We start from the raw sequence: 20,465 nt of genomic DNA on the forward strand, positions 1-20,465 counted from the left end.
TAGCAGCTGCTGCTTGCTTTTCCAGGTTTGATTTGGAGGAAAGTTTAGGAAAGGCCTGGTGTGGCTCTCGGTCTCAGAGAAAACGACGTGGAATAGCAAATTAAACAAAGAGTGAAAACATTTCTAGTCTGAGATGTGCTGCATTTTTTAGGCCAGACACACAGAGCAGTTCTGTGGTTCCTGGGGCAACTGTTTAAAAATCTTACTTGCTACTTTCCCACTTTTCAAATCCAATGGGATGATGTTGGAAAATGTTGCTGCAAATGCGAACGAGAAATGATAAGTTGATTGATCAGTTATCGAGTATTACGGAGTTGCGACTGGGAGCCCTCTTGCTATTCGAGCAGCCACATAGCCCCTGCCCTCCAAGAGTGATGAGTGGGGAGGCCCTGGGCTTCGTAGGTGAGCAGTAAACCGTAAGTGAGGCATAAGCACCAGGCCGTGGACAGCTGGGACATGAAAAGCCTCAGAGAATACGAGGGCAAACAGGGAAACGAGTGGACCGAACACGGCCGCTCTGACCTATTACTGCAGGGATGACCGGTGGAGCTGGGCCAAAAGCAGAGGTTGGTTGCCCTTGAATTTATTTTATTTTATTTATTTTTTTTGTATTTAAAGGTTATCAATGGGGACATCTGTAATAGTAACAAAAATAAAGTTTAAAAAAAGAATATGTAGTTTACAGAGAAAAATAAATAAATAGAAGTTATCAATTATCAGACCACAAAACCTTCAGGAGAACCACAGTAACTCAGAGAATAGAAACAAGCCAAACCCCTGGCCAGGCAGTGGGGTGTCAGGCTGGGTCACAGATAGAATCTTCGGGCACACTCAGAACTGGAGATAGAAGAGCCATGGCGGGTGAGATGCTTTTCAACAATGTTAAAATCACTTTTTAAAGTGTCCAGTGCTAAATTCCATTGTCATAGGCAGGACCTTTGAATCAAGTTGTTTTCCTTTGACTCAACTCTGCAATCAAGTGAAGACTCCCATCATTATGTGAAGAAATATATTGACAGATCTGGGATTTGATTTTATCCTGCTTACAAGATAATAATCTAGCTTGTTCCAGGGTTGCTGACAGAAGTCATGAGACTCCTGGGCTAGAGACAAAGGATTTTGTTTCTCTGGGCACAGCAGTCAGCATCAGCACAGTCAAGTTTCCCTTGTCCCCAAGTCCAAGGAGCAGGACCCAGCAAGTCCAAATGGATGCTGTGCACACAGTGGGCCTGTGCCACGGCTGGGGAACGCTGAGCCAGGGATCCATAAACTCACATGCTCTTTGCTGCAGAGAGAGATGCTACCTCATGCTTCAAGGTTGCTCACCGCAAACACAGCCCTGAAATGGTCCAGATAAAGACTGATCCAAGCCTCGTGTCCTTGGCACACCCAGCAAGATAGGTAGGAATGGGAGAGACCCATGGAGACCATCTCCTATTAATATAAAAATATAAATAGCACAGTGTACAGGTGAAAACCTGAGAGTAGTGTTAAAATGTGTGTCTATTTAGTAAATTACCATGTCATATCATATAATTGCAATATATATTTCAAATATAAATTAGATATTCTTATTTCAAACTATTTGAAAGTCCTAGTGCTTTTCCTACAGACTGTGATAAAGCAACCACTTGAAAAACTTTCTTCCTTTCTTCCTTCCTCTCCCCCTTATTTTTAAACAATCCCTTTAGCATAATATTCTACTGGGTGCTGCTGGGAATATGGAGGAAGTAGGTGATTCTGTCAATGCCATTAGTTTCAAAACATATTAGAACGATGAGACGGGCTTGCATGAGACAACCAGAGTAAATCTATCAATTGCTGGATAATGAAAGACCAATGTCGGCAGCGGGGAAAGTGAACTAAATCATTTGGTAAAATTTCTATCAAGAATGGTTACAGGTTTTTTAACTGGTGTGTATTCTCCTAGCCACAGCCACCCTGGTTCCTATAGAACAGAAGCGTGCAGTTCTGCAAAATGCCTGCTGCCTGAGATTGCCTCCTGCCCTCCCTCACCCCTCTCAATTGTATCTCTCTGATTCTCCATTTCGCTATCTCTGAGGTGTGAAGTGTAGGAGTATTAATGGAAAGGGCCTTTAGTTCTTCAAACTTTTTGGTGGGAAGAAAATAGTGGCCAGGTGGAGCTCACCCGAGAAAGTCTCCCCCATGCTGCACCAGCTTTGATCCTGTCCACGTGACAGATTCAGAGAGCTCATGGCTGCTTAAGCAGTTGGTGTTTGCTCCTGTTTGGGCGTGGGGTGGCACTTTATTGAATTCACTGAAAACATTACTTGAGAATCCCTAGTTCACTTTTCTGTTGAGATGCTATGTAACAACATAGCACATTTGAGTAATGCCAAGTGCCCCTGGGCCACAGTCTCACTCCCCACAGGAGGGGTGGCTCAGGAATGCCAAGGCACTTGCCTGAGGTCACACAGCAGGTGGCAGGCCAAGGTCCAGGACTCAGGCCTTCTGACACCAAGCTCACAGGTAATTTTGGGTTTGGGGGTTTTGTTGTTGCTGTTTGTAATCTAGGATTTATTTTAGATGAATACTACCATCCTACCTAATAATAGACAAATATGCAAATTGACCACACCTTCGCTACGCCCAAGCCACGCCCATCAACCAATCAGGACGAGTATGCAAATTATCCCAACAAAGATGGCGGCTAATTTGCATATCAAGACAGCGTAGAAAGAAGCCAAGAGGTGCAGAAGGGAGCAAAGCTGCGGAGGAGCAAAGCTGCAGAGAAGCAAGCAAGCGGGGGGGGGGGGGGGGAGGAGAAGGCAGGAGCGGAGGCGGGGCCGGGGGAGAAGGGAGGAGAGCAGGCGGGGCCGGGGCAGAAGGAAGGAGAGCGGGTGAGCTGGCAGAGAAGTCGGGGTGGGGGAGAAGGGAGGAGCGCAGGCGGGGCTGGGGGAGAAGGGAGGAGCGCAGGTGGGGCAGGGGAGAAGGAAGGAGAGTGGGCGGGCTGGCGGAGAAGGGAGAAAAGCAGGGGGGCTGGCGGAGAAGGCGGGGCGGGGAACAAGGGAGGAGAGCAGGCGGGGCAAGGTAGAGTGCAGCAGGAAACCCTATTGCAGGATTTTTCCTGCAACGGGAACGATAGTATTAGCATAAAAAATGATGGTGAGTCCTTGATTATCTCCCCTTATCAAGCTTCAGCTTAATAAGAGTGGTGATGGTGGTGGGATGATAATCTGGTCTTAACACTTGCAGCACGGGTGATTGTCAGTCATGGAAGTGATAACCGAGCAAGGCTTTCTTCTACCAAGGACACTTTAGGGGCATCTCACACCCTTCTCCTCACTTTCCCTGGGACCAGCTCTGTCCCAGAAAATCCTCCTGAAGCCAGCATAGCTTCTTAGATTCCAGGACATCTCTCCAGGGCTCCCAGGTAACCTGGTCTATTTTGTGATGGGTCATGACTATTTTTAATACCTCAGCCACCTTTGAAAGACAAACCATCATCTGTGTGAATGAATATAGTCGGCAAAGTCCACGGAAGGTTTGCTCACAGGGACTTGTGCATGGAGCAGGGCTTGATATGGAGGTTATATAGCAAGTTGTAAAACATTACACAAATATGACTATTCTCATCTATTTTGTTGGCTTGTACTCAAGATGAGAATTTACAGGCGTGGAGTGAAGGCAGGGGCTCTGTCCGAGGAGTGGGGTGCTGAGCTTTCGCACATGAGTGTTGAGGTCTCTCTTGTAAGATCCCAGGCCTTTCTAGAGGTTGTAAGGTGGCCTGGTGACTTCTGGCCCTTATCACATTTCCATTATAGAACAGTGTGAGATTTCAGCTTCAGCGAGCCAAGAAAAAGAATTGCACCTATCAAAGGGAGGAGATTCAAGGTCTCACTTAGAGTTTCAGGAATACTGAAGGATAGAACCAAACTTTTTGGAGAAAAGAGAAATTTAGAAACTTTACCGAGAAAGGAGAAAGATGAGACTGTGTCTTTATCTGAAATTCAGGTGTTGGCAGCTTTAAGCAACTAGAACATGGTCACAAATCCCAGAGTGCGTTGCAAAAGGCTCGAAGCCCCATCGGAGCTGTCGTGAATCCCAAGTGATGCATTTCCTGGGCAAGGTCTCCTCTTAGAGTCCTCCTCCCTCATGTTAGCTGGGTTTTTACCTACTTCCCATGGCTTCGGTCGTCTGTACCCCAGCTCCTAATTGATTTGACCCCAGAGGACCAGGCTGGCTCCGGGCGAAAGAGAGGCTCTGCTAACGCCCTGATGACAGCACTGGCAGGGGCAGAGTCAGCCACAGAGCCCACAGCAGAGCCCCTCCCACGAGGTCAGGGTTGACTGTATCTTATAAATTCCATTTAAGAAGGCGGCAAAAAGCACAATATATTTTGAAAAGACTAACTGGGAATTAGAAATACCGGCTTTCCCACTGTTGAGTTCTGTGGACCACCACGGTGCTCTCCTGCACGCTCCCAAACTCCCAGGAGTCTAGAACTTCATAGTCATCTATAATGGTTGACTCCATCTACTTATTGTTTTACATTTTAGGTCCTTCAGAGAAAAGTTTTAGTTCCCTGTAAATCATGTGGAACCTCTCTTTTTCCCGAGGATGCCCGATCCGCAAACAGTCACTGTAGAAACTAAAGATGTGTGTCCTGGTGATCAAGAAAACCCCTATAAGGCTCTGTAACAGGTGATTTCCATGACATGCTGGTCAGTAACAAAAACTAAGAAGGCCAGGGAGCAAGGAGATCTGTGAACATGTCAACTGCGAGTCTGACGGCCCATGGAAGTCGCAGGGGCTGCGTAACAGGAGCGAGTTGTACCTCCACATCTAACGCTGTGACACTGCAGAAGCACTTCTGTACAAGCACAGATATATGTTTGGAGAGATGTGTATAGTGAAAGGAGGTCATTTGGACTTTGAGGAATATTCTCTTCTAATAGAAGTGGTCCGATAAAGGTTTATAGTTCTTTAAAAGCAATATTTTTTTTTTTACTGTATTAAAGACTACCATTGTCTTTTTATTGTTGGTGTTAATAAAATGTGCACGTTCTTTTGATATAGATATTTTTCCTTTAGCTGGTCTTGTAACTGGATTTGGCTAAATAAGGTTTTAAAGGCTGGTTTGTCAGCATTTTAGCCAAGAAAGATAAAAGGAAGTGCTTCCAATAATGACTCATGAACTAGATGGTAGCAGCCTCTGCTAATCCTCCCTCAGGAATTACGGCAGACGTCACCAGAGAGATTTTCCGGCTATCTAGCTGTGACTCACTTCCCATTTCCTAGGCAGAGATGATTTCTTGGGACGTTTTCTTCTGCAGATTAAAGCAGTGCCTGTCACCTGGCTTTTCCTTAATCCATAGGATTTGAGATAATGAAAGGCAGTGGGTAAATTTTTCAGGTTGGTTAATCTGATCTGTGATGAGCTTGGCACCTCTGCCGTAGGGCTAGTTAAGCTTTATGACTTGATAAATCTGTAAGAGTCTGGTCTCGTGTGAGCTGTGATTGTGTTACTTTGTGCTGAGAATGATTAATGCTGATCACATATTTAGGCATGCTCTCATCTCAAGGGCCAGGGACCTCAATGAACTGGGAATTCTTGGTTATCACATGTTTGTGATCAGACCATAGATAGATAATAATAAGCTGCACAAGGAAGCGAACACTCTTACTGCAAATTGTGCTGATACCCGGGGAAACCAGATGCAGGGTTTTCAGAACAGAGATGAAGAAGGCTGACAATAACAACATGGTAGATTTCTCTCCAAGACCCTTCCTCCTTTCCCTCTACTTATTAGAGAGTAAAATGCAGTTGAAATACCTCCTCCAGAATGTCAGTCCAGGACAGCAGAGGAACAGATGGACACAATGACAGAAAAGGATGGGAGACTGTTGCGGGGGAGGGAAGTGTTATTGTTGCTTAATTCTGCATTTGGGATCACTTTTGGAGGAAAATTGCCTTTGAGTGGATAAACCTAAGTAGCAGATCACACACACACACACACATAGAGCTTTTAAAGTCATCCATAGTGCCTGACAGGCCATCAAGCATCCCTTTCTATCAGTGCATCTGTATGGCGTAAGGTCCAAAAGTGAATACTGCTTCTTAAGGCAGAAGAAAGTGCTGGCATGTTTTTAATATTCTTCCTGGCGCTCAATACTGTTACCCATCCTTGCCCTTGCTAGTTAGTCCCCAGCCGCACACAGGAGCCAAGTTCAGGAGGGATTCTGAAAAGACACTGCTGATCTCCAGGCTGCTGTAACATCGGCGCCTGGAGGTTGAAGAGTTACCGTTTCTCCCAAACAGCAGGGAGTACACAGGAGGAGGGTTTCTTTCTCTGTTTTCACTTCACTGTGAGACTGCTTCCCCCGCAAGGACCCTCTGAGATCCTTCTAATAAGGAAGTTGAAGAGGTTCTCATTTGTCACAAACACTATGAAAACAGTCTCTTGCAAAGAAAAGATGTTTAAAAAGTAGGGCATCATAATGAGGCCCTTATTAAAAGGAAATTGCCAAAACCGGTTTGGCTCAGTGGATAGAGCGTCAGCCTGCAGACTGAAGGGTCCCGGGTTCGATTCTGGTCAAGGGCACGTACCTTGATTGCGGGCACATCCCAGTGGGGGGCGTGCAGGAGGCAGCTGATTGATGTTTCTCTCTCATTGATGTTTCTGACTATCTCTCTCCCTTCCTCTCTGTAAAAAATCAATAAAATATGTAAAAAATAAAATAAAAGGAAAGGAAATTGTTCTCTCAAGCCCAGGACTTTTAGAGAAGCATGTAATTGGCATATATTTCTAGAGAAGAGTGTAAATGTTCATAAATGATAAACCGTTATTTTAATAGGATTTCTGAGTTTACCAACAACCCAGAAAACACTAGGCCTGGGTCTCTGAGGTCTCAAACTTGAAGAAGGTAGAATGGAGACACTCAGTGAGCTGTGGGTGTCCTGACTAAGAGCACAGTGACTTGTTTGGGGTTCCCAGGTTTCTTCTGGGGGCCCTGAAGAGCTGGGTTCATGCTAATGGGGCCTTAGAGTCCTGGAGGATTGGGTGTGCTCCACCTCGAAGGTATGTTTGTAGGGTGGAGTCCTTTCTTACATCATAAAAGATGGGTAAATGTGAAGTGACTTTAGCAGGATAAGAGATGCTCTTTGCCCCTTTTGGGACCCCCAAAATACCAAAGGCACATCACTGTTCCTTGTTGCATACTTTCCTGGGATGGAGGCTAATCTTGCTGGTTCATCTGGAATGGGAGAACAGTCAGCAGGGAGGTGAGCGGCCAACCATTGGTCTGATCTGGTTTCTCCCAAAATCCCTCGTCTGAGACAGCACGGTGTGGTGGAGAAATTCAGGCTACGAAGGGAGAGGCTGGGTTCAAATCCTGCCTGTGGGGACGGATACGTTACTTTCTCGGAGCCTGTTCCCTCCAATATGAAATGAGAATAATATCTCACAGAGGTTTTGAGAATAAAAGATCTTGAATATAAAATGTCTGCTTATAATGGAGCAAGCTATTAGATGCAAAATGCAAGCAGTGTGTTTGCTGACTCACCTGATGTTTTTGACCATAATCCGTTGGTGGGCGGATGGTCATTTCATCTCATTTGCCCTCCTAACCCATCAGAAAGCAAGTGTTATGATCTTGGCTTCTCAGCTGACACGGAGGCCAAGGTAGATGGTCAGCCGAAGCGATATCTAAGAATACATGGAAGGCTCGGAACTTTTTCTTTTTTACTTCCCTCTTGTCTTATCTCTATTCTTTACATCTTCCTTTACTCCTTTCATTCATTCTTTTCCTTCTGATTTCATCTGTGAGTGTATTTGTGTGTTTGTACAAAAAGAAAATATAAAATAATGTAGAAGGCATTCCTGCATTGCTTCCAACAAGTTTTAAAATTTTGCACCTCTATGAAAAACATAAAAATTTCTCCCACTATTATTTTCTGATAAATTAATTTTTTTCTACAAATAAGTTATGATCACTGAGAGAAATTATTTACTTCTTATAAAGAAACCATGCATATAATAGTTGGTTAAAATATACTGACCTGAAACATCAGTAGAAGAGAAAACCTACCTTTAGAGGTATAATAAAATAAAAATTTTAAATGTGTGCCATTGTTTAAAAAATGTAAGGCCTTTGGAGAAAAAAAACTTGCTAAAGCTTTGGTCACTGTTTAAAAGCTGCCTTCAAAACATTTATAAACAGTTTGAATCTATCGGAATGTGTATTTTACAGATTAAAAACACTACTTGATAATCTTAGCTTCTTGGCCATAAAAGGAGAGAAAGAATGTATAATATTGTACACATGGAAAGTGAAATAAATCACGGGATCTTATGGTGACACCCAGAATATAAGCTATAGCAGTCCATAGAGTTTTGTTTGGGGTGCTTTGTTATGGCTCTTAAAATAGACTATTTTGGATATGGTTAATTATTTTATTGTGGTGAAATATACATAACCTAAAATTTACCATTTTAATCCTTTTTCAGTATATAATTCAGTGGCATTGGATTCACTCACAATGTTGTGCAACCATCACCACTATCTATTTCTAGAACTTTTTCATCACCCCAAACAGAAACTCTACATCCATTAAACAGTAACTCTTCCTCCCCCCAGCCCCTAGTATCCTCTATTCTTCTTTCTGCCTCTATGAATTTGCCTAATCCAGGGATCTCATATAAATAGAATCATAAAATATTTATCTTTTATTTTCACCTGGCTTATTCCACCTAGTTTTATGTTTTCACTGTTCATCCATGTATCAGATTTTCCTTCCTTTCAATGGCTAAATAGTATTCTATTGAGTGTTTATGCCATATTTTGCTTATCCATTCATCTATTAATGGGCACTTGGTTATCTCTACCTTTTTGCCTATTGTAAATAACGCTCCGCTGCAGGTATCCATTTGAGTCTCCAATAATGAGTGTTTTTAAAAGGTATTTTTCTGTAGGTTAGATTTTCAGAGAGAAGGTGTCGGGGCCCATGGGTGAATGGCACCCGCATGCTCCTGGAGCTGCCTTGTGCAGTCTCGGTAGCTAAAGCCACCACATGCCTATAGACTCTGCAAACACAAAACACATGGTCCATAAGCCAGAGGCAACCACCTGGCAAACGCACAGTGACATGTAAATGAGATGGAGATGTCTCTATGGATCCCCCATGAAGAAAACATCACTAAATAGTTCAGCACCTATTGAAGAGGGCAGGCATCACCACCAAGGAGCCTTCCAACAGAATGATCAAGGTGATCAGTTTCCCTTGAACGCGGGAGAGAAAAAGAGACAAATACAAATGATGGTGTGTAAAGGACGGCATGTTGCAATGTGGAGTGAGGAGAGAAGAGTTGACAGAAACCACATGGCTGCCATTCTTGAGGACAGATGAGGGGGATTACAGGACACCCACTACCCCCACCCGCCCTTCCAAACCCCAGGGATGGAGATGGAGCGATGTCTATAGCAGCTGAGATGAAGGAATGAGAAAGTATCAACAGATGGGGTACAAGGAGTGGTAGAAGGATAAGTGGGGACCCCCTCTGTGGGTTACAGGCACCTGAGGCTCTGCGGGAGATGGGGGAGTAGGAGAGAAACGTGAGAAGAAGGGGTGACACAGGAGGTGAGGTGGGGTGAGCACATCCGCCCCTTCTCACAGCGGCAGCTTCCGTCCTGCTTCACGTCCAGTCTGTGAATCCTTTCTCCTCTTTATCAATTTCCTTCTTAATCAATTCTTGGGAGCTAGAGTCTTCTGTACATTTTTTTTTAGCCTGAAATAATCTGCTAACTGCACAAAGAACATCTCTACCCTAGAATGTTAATTAACAATTAAGCTATTCTAAATGTCCTAATTTCTAGCAAAATGCGCAATATCTGCCCAGAGTGGAGGAGACTTGGACAATACCTTGTGTCTGTTTTCAGTCATGTGGAAGAAAACAGAGAACCATAACCCAGAAATGATCAGGGGGTTAGAAAGAAAGAGGGAAGAAAACAATGTCTAAGAAAAGAATCACACCACGGAGGGTTCTCCCAGCACAGACAGGCGGCCAGCTGGCGGGGGCTCCCACATGGGACCAACCCAGGATACGTGGGTCCGACTTGTCTAAAGGCCTAGAAAGTGCATAATCTAACTTTTCTCGTTTTTCCCACCTGGGTGTTGGTTTATGTCTCGAGGAGAGTTTGTGTATTTGCTCATCTGACTGATGCCATGACCAAAGAGAGGAGGTCTTTCCAGCGCATTTCATTTCACATGCTGGGTGCTTCTCAGAGTCCATCTGATACCAGACGGAGGCTGTTGTATGGAGGAGGTTTCATAATCTCTTTGCTCTTTGTATCCCTTTCCTCTGCTTCATGCTTCTACTTAGCCTTCCATTCAGCCAATCCCCTGCAACCTAATTATTCACTGTATGTTAATATGTTAAAGAAAAACCTTGTCAGTCACAAAGACAAGCACCTCTCCCTTGATAATTGGGATCTGCTAGGATCTGATATCGGGGGAAGGCGTGTGATGTCACCGTTTTTCTCCTCATAGTTTGACTCATTCTAAACATTGTGTGTGAGGCCATTTTTCCTGCCGTTGGCTCTTGGCATGCTTAATTGCTTTGTGGAGAATCTGACCTACTTATTTCCCTGAAATGATAGAAATAACACTCACTTACTATGAGAGAATTTTTTTTCAAGTTAAAATTTCATCTGTGAATGAGTAACAGACAATAGTAAGATATTTTCACGGCAGGTTTTAAGTGATCTGTGATATGAATTTAGAGTTCTAAATTATCCATATGCAGAAAAGAACCTACAGAAACCACACAGATGAACAAGTTTACACTCTGCACATTTCCCACGCAGAGTGGAAAACACATTTCTGTAAACATTGGTCTTTTTTCCTAGAGAGAGAAAAAAGCTGGAATGATTAATGATGGCTCTTACTCTCAATTTGAAGAAGAAAAAAAAGAGGGGGTGGATGAATAGCATTTGAAAATATTAACCAAGGAATGAATTATAACTGCTTAGCAGGCTATCGTTTGCTTTTTATGGCTGTCACTTATTAAGCATATTACTTCACTGAGTCCTTACAAGAACCCTTTGTGTAAAGTAGGTATTAATATTAGTCCCACCTTTAAATAAGGAAACTAAGCCACCAGGTGCTCAGCGTCATAAGCCATGAGTGATGTGCTTGGATTTGGGCAGGAATGCCCTTCTTCCTAATCCACCTTTCCCTTTTCTGTGCGAGGCTTTTCACATGCTTGCCGGGAAACTGAGAAATTCATGAAGATATTGGTCCAAAAGCCTAATTTGAATTTTCAAAGTTATGAGCGGGATGGCAAGCAGAAGAAGTCTGTGGACATCCAGTGGGAGGAAAAAAAAGCCTTTCCATTGGCATGTTCCTATTTGCAGGATATTTGCTACTTAAACCTCCTAGAGACCCTTTCTCCGAATACCAGTTAATGCTCTGATTCACTTTTGCATCCCCAAGTACAAGTTTGCAGCAGCAACGCATGTGCACCCGAGAAAGGTGGAAGGAGAGGAGTGGCTGCCGGCTTTCCTTCTGGAAACCTGTGAAAGGGATGGAGGATGGAAAGGATGAGAACACGGTGCAGCCACACAAGGGCACGCACAGCACGCTGGTGAACCCAGGGGGTGAGAGATGACTGAACAGATGGCAGACGGGCAAAGCAAAGGCACCTCAACTCTGAGTCACTGTGGCCTCATCATGGCACTGCAGGGGCAGCCCACTCCAGAGTGAGGCGGGCCTTCCCGCGTCTCCCTGACTGCACCAAGGACCTTTGCAAGCCTCACTTTGCTCCTGGTCAGTGAGGGACCGTGATTCCCACTGTCCATCCTGGGAAATGCAAATAGCAAGGCACTTTACACGCACACCTTGCGGGGTATCCTTCCCTCTTCCCGCAGTTCCTCCAGGGCACGCACCACTCTCCCCAAGCCCAGTGTGCTCTGGGCGGCAGTGATTTTTGGTTGAATAGTAGAATCAGAGAATCCAGGGGTTGGAAGGACCTGCGACATCTGCTTTCATCCGTGGACTGGCGCCGGCTCAGAAGTAGGCATGCTGGCTTGTGAGAGACAGCGATCTGTCCCGGTGGGGAATGGCCATGGAAGGTGCATCAGGGAGGAAGCAGGATAAAGCTTTCAAGTAGAAGGGACTTCCTGATTAAGCCCCTTTTACTCTGTCAGCTCTGAAACCATCCGAGTCCAGCTTGATTGCATCAATAGATTTCCTGCAGCTAGGGGAGGAGCCTCCTAATAAAGTGCTGCCGTGAGTCTGAATAAAGAGCACCCTGGCCCTCGATAGCTGGATGAGGCTTTCTGATTGTTAGAGCTTGCACTTAAGATCTAACAACATCTGCTCTTTCTCAGACCAGCATTTCCTATAGGAAACTGTTAGAGATTTGGCGTCATCTTAGAAGACAAAAACTAGACCGATGTGGCTCGAACACCGCAAAGCAGATTTCGCACACAAGGAGAGTGCCCTGATGAGCGTGCAGCCGGCACATCAGCCGCCACGCCTTGGTGACACCACAGGAACACCCACTTCATTCTCGGCGCAGTTCTGTCCCGAGAGCCTGCTCCACGGTGCCCCATCCTCAGCAAGGCAGGAGCTGCCGGAACTCTCTGGGGGAGAGGAGCAGCTTGCGCACACGTGTGTTTGTGTGTGCACGTGTGTGTGTGTGTGTGTGTGTGTGTCGGGGGTCCGGGAGCTCCTTGGGCTTTCATGGTGGTCGCTCTGCTTTAGCTGTGGAGGGGCTGCAGTGGACACACTGGTCTGGGGCAGCTGACTGTGGTTTTAAACACTGTCTGGGATGTGCTGTCTCATCCACATAATGTGCTAGCAGAAATATTATGCATGTTTTAGGGCGTTAAGCTTCTCAGCCTGTGTGCTCAACAAAGAAGACAGGACCACGGATAAAAATGGCGCCCTTGCTTTTAATCACCCAGACGCAGGGCTGTTTTCATTCTTGCACTGAATGCCGCTCCGAAGTCTTGCGCAGGCCCTTCCCCGCCAGGCTGGGCAGGGCAGCCCCTCCCTCTGCTCTGTGCCCATCCTTAGCCCAGGGCAGCTAGTGTTGTGCTTTTGGGCCAGGTTTCCTTCTACAGGAAGCATGTCTGTTTCTCAGTGCCCCTGACTGGCCCATCTCTGAAGGCAGGGCTGGCCAGCCCCCACCAGTGTCCCAGCCGCTCTTGGCCTCTAGGGGTTTGTCTCTCCAGCTACAAGAACAGGCAGCATCTTGCCCCTTGCCCCGCAGCTCAGTTGGTCTGCTTAGTTGAATCATCTGCAGTTTCCTGAATGGTCGTGGAGGCCATTGGACATTTGAGAGAGCTTTTGCTCCATAGGAATCATGAAACCACGGGCAAGCATCCCCACTCTCCCCTTAAGTCACTCAGCATGCATCTTGGTGTTAAAGGTGGGAATCCAAGTTGTCACAAAGAATTGTTGAAGATTTACCCAAGGGACAGGAATGGCTTTATGCAGAATGCTAACCAGGGACGCTTTTGAGATTTCAGAGCGTTTCGGTGGATGATGAATGGAGCTGAGCAGTGGCTGCAGATAACAGGGCTCCTCAGCAGACATGGGTCAGCAGGTTGGTCTCCGCCTGGTCGGGAGCCTCTTCGAGAGGAAGCCATCAGCCCGGAGGGTGATTAGAATCTCAGACCCACTTGCTATCCCCAAATGTGCATTAGGCCCTCCTTTGTCCTCCGTTGGAAGATGTATTTGATGATCCCCAGCAGCACAGAGCTAATCCTGCCTGGGGACTAATCCTCCAGTTTCATTTCCTGTTATTTCCTGTCTCTCTGGAGGCCACACAATCAGTCTTGTCTGTCAGTCTTGTCCATCGCTTCCAGAGGAGGCCAGGCAAAGGCAACACAGTATTAGGTTTAGTGGGGACATTTGCATTATGAGTCAGTTCTGTTGTCCTTAAAATATAGCATCGTCCTTGATCTGAAAATATAATATATATTAATTTTGATAACTTGGGAGAAATACAAAAAGTGTATAAAGAAAAACATGAAGTCACCCATAATTCTACTGCCTAGTAAAAGATTTCCCAGTTTTTAGTAATCATAATTATTAATGGCTATACAATATTGTATTAACTATCTTCCGTGAAATCAGGAACGTATGTGCATAATGGTTTTCTTTCCAACATTATGGCAATTTTCACATACAGCGAAGCTTAAGGAATTTTATAGCAAACACCTGTATACTCACCACCTACATTCTATATTAACATTTTACTGTATTTGATCTATCTCGTATCTATTGTCCATCCACCTATCTATTAACCCATCTTATTTTTGGATACATTGAAAATAAATTTTAGACACCAATTCATTTTTCCCTAAATACACATTAACTAGAGCTTAATTTTTTGTATACTTAAGTTGATTTGTATATACTGAAATATGCAGATCTTAGATTTACTGAGTTTTGACAGATGTGTGCATAAATTTTAATAGCATGATAATGCACTCTATTATTTAGAACAATGTGAAAAGTTAAATTAGAAGGTTTAAGGGATGTGACAGCAGATTATTATGAAATAGTCGCACAAGTAATTCAGAACTTTTCCCAATGTTCTTTTGTTTGAAATATAAACAAACAAACAAAAGTACTAAGTATTTTCTCATATTACGTGCACCTGAGAAAAAAAAGAATGATGGATTTTCTCTGAAAGGGAGCAACATTTTCTCATATATATACACACTTTTACATAGATATTGTATTTTGGCTTTGCTTTGTTTTTCAAAGTACTCCTCTTTTGTATTATTTCATTAGACTAAGGAAATAATTTTCCTTTCTTGATGACTGGTATATTTCTTTCCCATAGACCAGTGGGAGCCAGAAACATTATTTTTAAAAAGATACAAACCTTATCTTCAGTTCTGACGCAAATGGCATACATTTCTATCAATTTTCAACTTTTCCAAAAGCTCAATGGGCACTTACTGTCACCTACTAAGTAAGTCAGTAGAGACTTCTGAAGTGTGGATTCCAATTTCGTATTTCATATAATGCTTGGTGGTGTTGCTGAGTGCCTGCATGGATGTGTAAACTAAGAGCTGGGATTCCTGCCCTGGCCGGATGGTTCATTTGGTTAGAGTGTCATCCCATATACCGAAAGGTCACAAGTTCAATTTCCAGTCAGGGCACATACCTAGGTTGTGGGTTCGATCCCTGGTCAGGGTGTGTACAGTAGGCAACCAATAGGTTTCTCTCTCACATCAATATTTCTCTCTCTCCCCCCCCCCTTCCTTTCTCTCTAAAAAATCAATGAAAACATATCCTCAGGTGATGATTAAAAAGAAAAAAAAAGAGTTGAGTTTCCTACAATTTGGGAGAAGGACATTTTTTTTGGTGCAATCATCATCATGGTCTTGCAATGGTCCTGATTTTCCATTTTTCTTTTTGCATACGAAGGATAACCTACAGCTTTACTTTATCATCTTCCGTTTCATTTATTTTACCATGTTTGGTTGAGGTTACTGTGTTGTAGCATGTTTTAGCCAGCAATTTTCCAATCATTAGGCCTCAAGATATATGTCTCTAAGGTTTAAACTGAGCCAAGAAAAGCAAATGTGCAGCGACCTGTCATTTTTTATCATCATGTTCTGTCCCAGGAGAAGGTGCTGCCTGACAGGCTGGGCATGCGGTCTGGTCTGTCCCAGGTGGGCCTCATGGCCTGGACGGTGTGGCCGTGGCCTTCTTCAGCTGCAGTGTCTCAGTATCATTTTCCTCCACGTCTCCTCATTTACTTTGTGGTATTTTGTCTCTGCTAATAGTTTTACATCTTTTCCAAATAAGGATTTCTGCCGTCTGCAGCTCAGACCTTTCAGAAATAATCAGAGTGCCAACAAGCACTTCACGGCCATGAGGTATCTTGTGAGCAGAGCAATTTGCAGCCATTCCTAGAATAGCTCTTTGTGCTTTTTCTCTAAAGAAAGGAGAGACTCTTTGGATGAGAAAACTCAGCAATTTGGGGCTTAGAAACCTTGAGAAAACAAAAAGAAAAACAGCCCAAATAAGGAGACTGGGCGGTGGAAGGCTTGGAGGCAGCTCTGAGGTTGGAGGCTGTGACCAGGAGCGAGAGCTGGAGTCAGGGACAGGTTGGTGCCCCATCTCCGAGTCTGGGGCACCTTGAAACACTACCTAATGTCTGCTGTGTTTTCTTGTCTGTTTGTGATAACAATATATGCCTCTCAGGGTCTCGTGAGAATTAAATTAGGTTAGTTGTGTAAAGAAAGAGCTTAGCATTGCGCCTGGCACACGCAAGTGCCCAACAAATGGTAGTTGATAATATCACATTATCCTCCCAAACGGCCATATATAATTGATCTCAGAGAGGAAGGGAGAGGGAGAGATAGATAGAAACATCAGCGATGAGAGAGAATCATTGATTGGCTGCCTCCTGCACGCCCCCTACTGGGGACCGAGCCCGCAACCTAGGCATGTGCCTTTGACTCGAATCAAACCCAGGACCCTTCAGTCCTCAGGCTGATGCTCTATCCTCTGAGCCAAACCGGCTAGGGCAGGTTCCCTTCCCTTTATGGCCAGGGAGGGTTTTCCATGGAATCCGAGGGGGTTATGTGTATTGGGCCCTGCAGTGTAACTGGTGCAGCTGGTTTCTGGGAGGTGCTATGTGATTCCATGGCGTGAAGGGAACCCGTCTCCCTGAGCGCTGTTTTAGGGCAGGTGAAGAGGAGGACAGGGCAGGAGGCATCTTCCAGCCAAGACCTGGTGCTTCTAGCTGAAGGGGAAGCTAATCGCTTTTACTCTTTACATGCTGTATCACTCAAGTGAGAACTTTAACATGGGTAGAAGAAGCTTGGTAACTTCCTCCTAAAAGGAGGAAGACCTGGGAACTGTCATTTTTTTATTCTGATTTTATTACTTTGTGTTATAAATCAGCCCCCCCAAAAACCCAGACTGCTTTCTGAATAATGAGATTCTGTAAGAATTTTGAAAATCACCTACCTACATCTATACCCTCTTTTCCATATAGACTCATAATGTATAGCATTCTAATTCATATCTGCCTCCTTTTATTACCAATTTAAAATGTTAAAGCCAAAAAAGCCTCTCTCTGAAGACACTTTAGCCATGAGATCTTGTTCGTTTTTCTGAAATTGCTTAGAAGAAACTGGCTAACTTAAAATAGGAAACATTAAGAATTGATATGGAAGTCCAAATAATTGCCTAACTTCATATTTTATTTAATCATATTCAGTACTCAGCAAATGCATCAGTCTTGGATGGATTCAATTTGGATTCACAAATCCAATTTTTTCCCCCTTTTCATAGGAATTTGGAGTTGATTTTCTGGCAGTTGGCCAGACTAAAAAGTAAGTAGAATTAAACAGCAGGCACACCCCATTCTGGGCTCCATTTATTTGATAGTCTACATTGTCCCCTTTCCCTTAATTGTTTCTTGGAGGAGACTCTCCACTGGATCTTTGCATCATCCAGAGGAATGAACTGTCCACAAATAATGCTCATACAGATCAGCTGCTGTGGCTCAGTGGTTGAGCGTCAACCTATAAACCAGGAGGTCACGGTTCAATTCCCGGTCAGGGCACATGCCCAGGTTGCGGGGGCGGGGGCCTTGGTCCCCAGTAGGGGCTGTACAGAAGGCAGCCAATCAGTGATTATCTCATCAATGATGTATGTTTCTCTCCCTCTCTCTTCCTCTCTCTGAAATCAATAAAAAATATAGATATTTTTTTAAAAAATGATGCTCATACAAATCATTCTATAGCCAGGGTTCCTTGGCCAATATGCAGGTGAGCCAGGGAGGAGACTGCACGCCAGGGTAGGGGCTTCATCACTGCTTGGAACGTGGAGAGGGAGCCATATGCCAGGGGCCTGCAGTGCAATGGTCACCTGGCCAGTTTCTTCAACCCTTAGGGAGCCTCTTGGTCCTTTTAAAGAGCTGTGTATGTATGGGTGATACCACAAGGTCGAGGCTAATGAAAACAATTTCTAATTGTGGAAAAAAGCCCAACAATTTGGCACAGAACTTCTGATGAAGCTCCGCTGCAATCCGACATAGGAGATGGGTGCTAGCCTCTTCTCTCACCTCGTTAAAGTACAAATGTTCATATCCTGGTTACTTTTGTTTTGTTTGCTTGCAAAAGAAGTAGTATTTATTGTAGATAACTTGGAGACTATGAAAAGCCACAAAAACAAAAATTAAAATTACCTGTAATTCTGTCACCTGAAGATGATTGCTATTAACATTTTGATACAATTTCTGTGGTTTACTTTTCTAACAAACACATGTAACATGTACATATGTTTATATTTTATTAGCTGTAAATTGAAGCCACAAAATACATGCTGTTTGTAACCTATTAGGGAAATCATCAGAAGTGTTCATCTCACTCAGCTCATTCAAATCAAAGAAACTCCTTCACTGCAGCGTGAATAATCCTGGAGAACCTACTTATTAAGAAGGGAAAGCTCAAGCCCTTCTTAAGACTTGCTTCATTTAACCCGTCAGAGGAGACTGGTTCTCTCTGTAGTGTGACGCTGCTTTTACAAAAAAGCCTAAAGGAAATAAAGCTGCTTCTGCAGGGGGGGGGGGGGGGGGCAGAGACGAGCTTCCACACCCCCACACACACCCTTGGTGACCAGGGAGCGCCCACTCACATGCTGATCCTATAACCATCTCATCCATTCACTCAATTACACACACACACACACACACACACACACACACACACACACACACACACACACGACCCAGGCCTCCTAAAGGTTCAGGGAAACTAGAATTTTGTTTCTTTTATCTGATAGAGAATCACTGATTGGCTGCCTCCTGCACACACACCCCAACTGGGAATTGAGCCCGAAACCCAGGCATGTGCCCTTGACTGGAATGGAACCCAGGACCCTTCAGAACACAGGCCAATGCTCTATTCACTGAGCCAGACCAGCTAGGGCTAGAATTTTGTTTCTTAACCCTAAAATTCGTCCAATAAATGGCATGGCCTAGTCTTCTGAGAATGAGACACTTAAAATGTAAACAGAGCTGAGTTAATTAACTCAAGGCTGACAGTTATGTGAGTGACGTGCATCAGAGCCTCCTGTCCCAGCTGTTGGGGTGTGTGGGCTGCAGCAAAGGAATGAGGCAGAGAGGGCTCTGAGCCCACCCACCTTCAGAGGCGTTCCCAGAGGAGCAGGTGCTTGCCTCAGTCAGGGCGAAGCTGCAGAGGGGAGGGGGCGGCGCCCAGGGAGAGTGTCCTCTCATTCACAGTGGGTTTGACAAGGTCTGAGTGACAGCCAGCAATCTGAACTTTCCAAGCGGCTTTCTTCCACCTTTCTCAGGATTACATGAATTCTTTCAGGTCTCAAATTCCTCTTCTCGCTCTTCTTCCCAGTAGTTCTTTCTTCATCCTTTACTGAGCAGGCACTGTCTGCCTCCCTGTTATTCCATTTCAGACACCCCTAGGCCCTTGTATTTATACTTGTGTTTATATTTCAGACACACTTCTTGCCTATAGCAGGCAAAGGTGCACTGTAATGTATGTAAAAGTAGGCAAGACCCAGTCCACTGAAGTACACTTACTTGTGGCCAAGAACACATCACAAATAAATATATTAGGAACTCTCTTAGATCTTTAAGATGTAGGTTTAATCATGAATTGGGGCTTGTTCATGGAGAATGTTGCAACCTAGATTAGGTTTTCTCCGAACACAAGAGCCACCCTTTTCTCTCTCTCTACCACTTTTTTTTTATCTGACTTTTAGGCATTCAGGAAACATCAAATAATTTTGATATTAGTCCAAACAAAACATAATTAGGAAATAAGGCAGCCCCAGACATATTATATATCTCTTTCTAAAACTTCCTACCTTTTCCTCTTCTTGTCTCCCCTCCACTAGTACAAATTACCTAAGTCACCTTCCTTTTTCATGAAACTGAATAATTGAGGAATACCCGAAATATAATAATTAGGATTTAAAGCCTTTTCGAATTCAAAGACCTCACCAACCTATTTACTGCATTGAAATGTTGACTCTAAATCGTTTCTTGATTTCAGTGGGGAAAGAAGAGCCCTGTCCTTGTGTGTCCCCGTCCAGTGGGGATGGTGCCCACCCAGGGCAGGTGACCCCTCCTTAACAGAATGTTGTTTGGATCTATTTCAGAGTTCCCTGAAAAGAAGAGGCAGTCGGGAAACATACAAAGAAAAGAAAACCTTTAACCAGGTAAGCAGAGGTTACATCTCCTCAGGAAGCAGTCACCCCATGTTGAATTTTCTTTAAAAATGTTAGCGTCACCTTTAAGATATTCAAAGAAACATTATCTGGCAATAAAAATTTGGACTCATTCAAAACCTCCATGGGTGAAGTTTTTCTTTCCAAACCGACAGCTCCTCCTTTTTTATTTCTTGCATCCATAAGCTGGTGATTCCTTCAAGAAAGAGGAGAACAGAATGGCTTTGTGTGAGATGTAATTTGGTGCCTTTCAGGG

At 44.2% G+C, this 20,465-nt stretch overlaps 1 protein-coding gene across 1 annotated transcript in view; it reads left to right on the top strand.

Moving 5' to 3' along the window:
- Positions 1-20,465, top strand: part of MTCL1 (microtubule crosslinking factor 1) — a 123,441-nt gene that overhangs the window by 48,508 nt on the left and 54,468 nt on the right. Inside the window, exon 4 of the mRNA XM_079785233.1 lies at positions 20,141-20,200. Coding sequence (XP_079641359.1) covers positions 20,141-20,200 — 60 coding nt within the window. The remainder of the gene's footprint in view (positions 1-20,140; positions 20,201-20,465) is intronic.

Source organism: Cnephaeus nilssonii (genome assembly GCF_951640355.1).
Source record: "Cnephaeus nilssonii genome assembly, chromosome: 11".
NCBI classification, from domain to species: Eukaryota; Metazoa; Chordata; class Mammalia; order Chiroptera; family Vespertilionidae; genus Cnephaeus; species Cnephaeus nilssonii.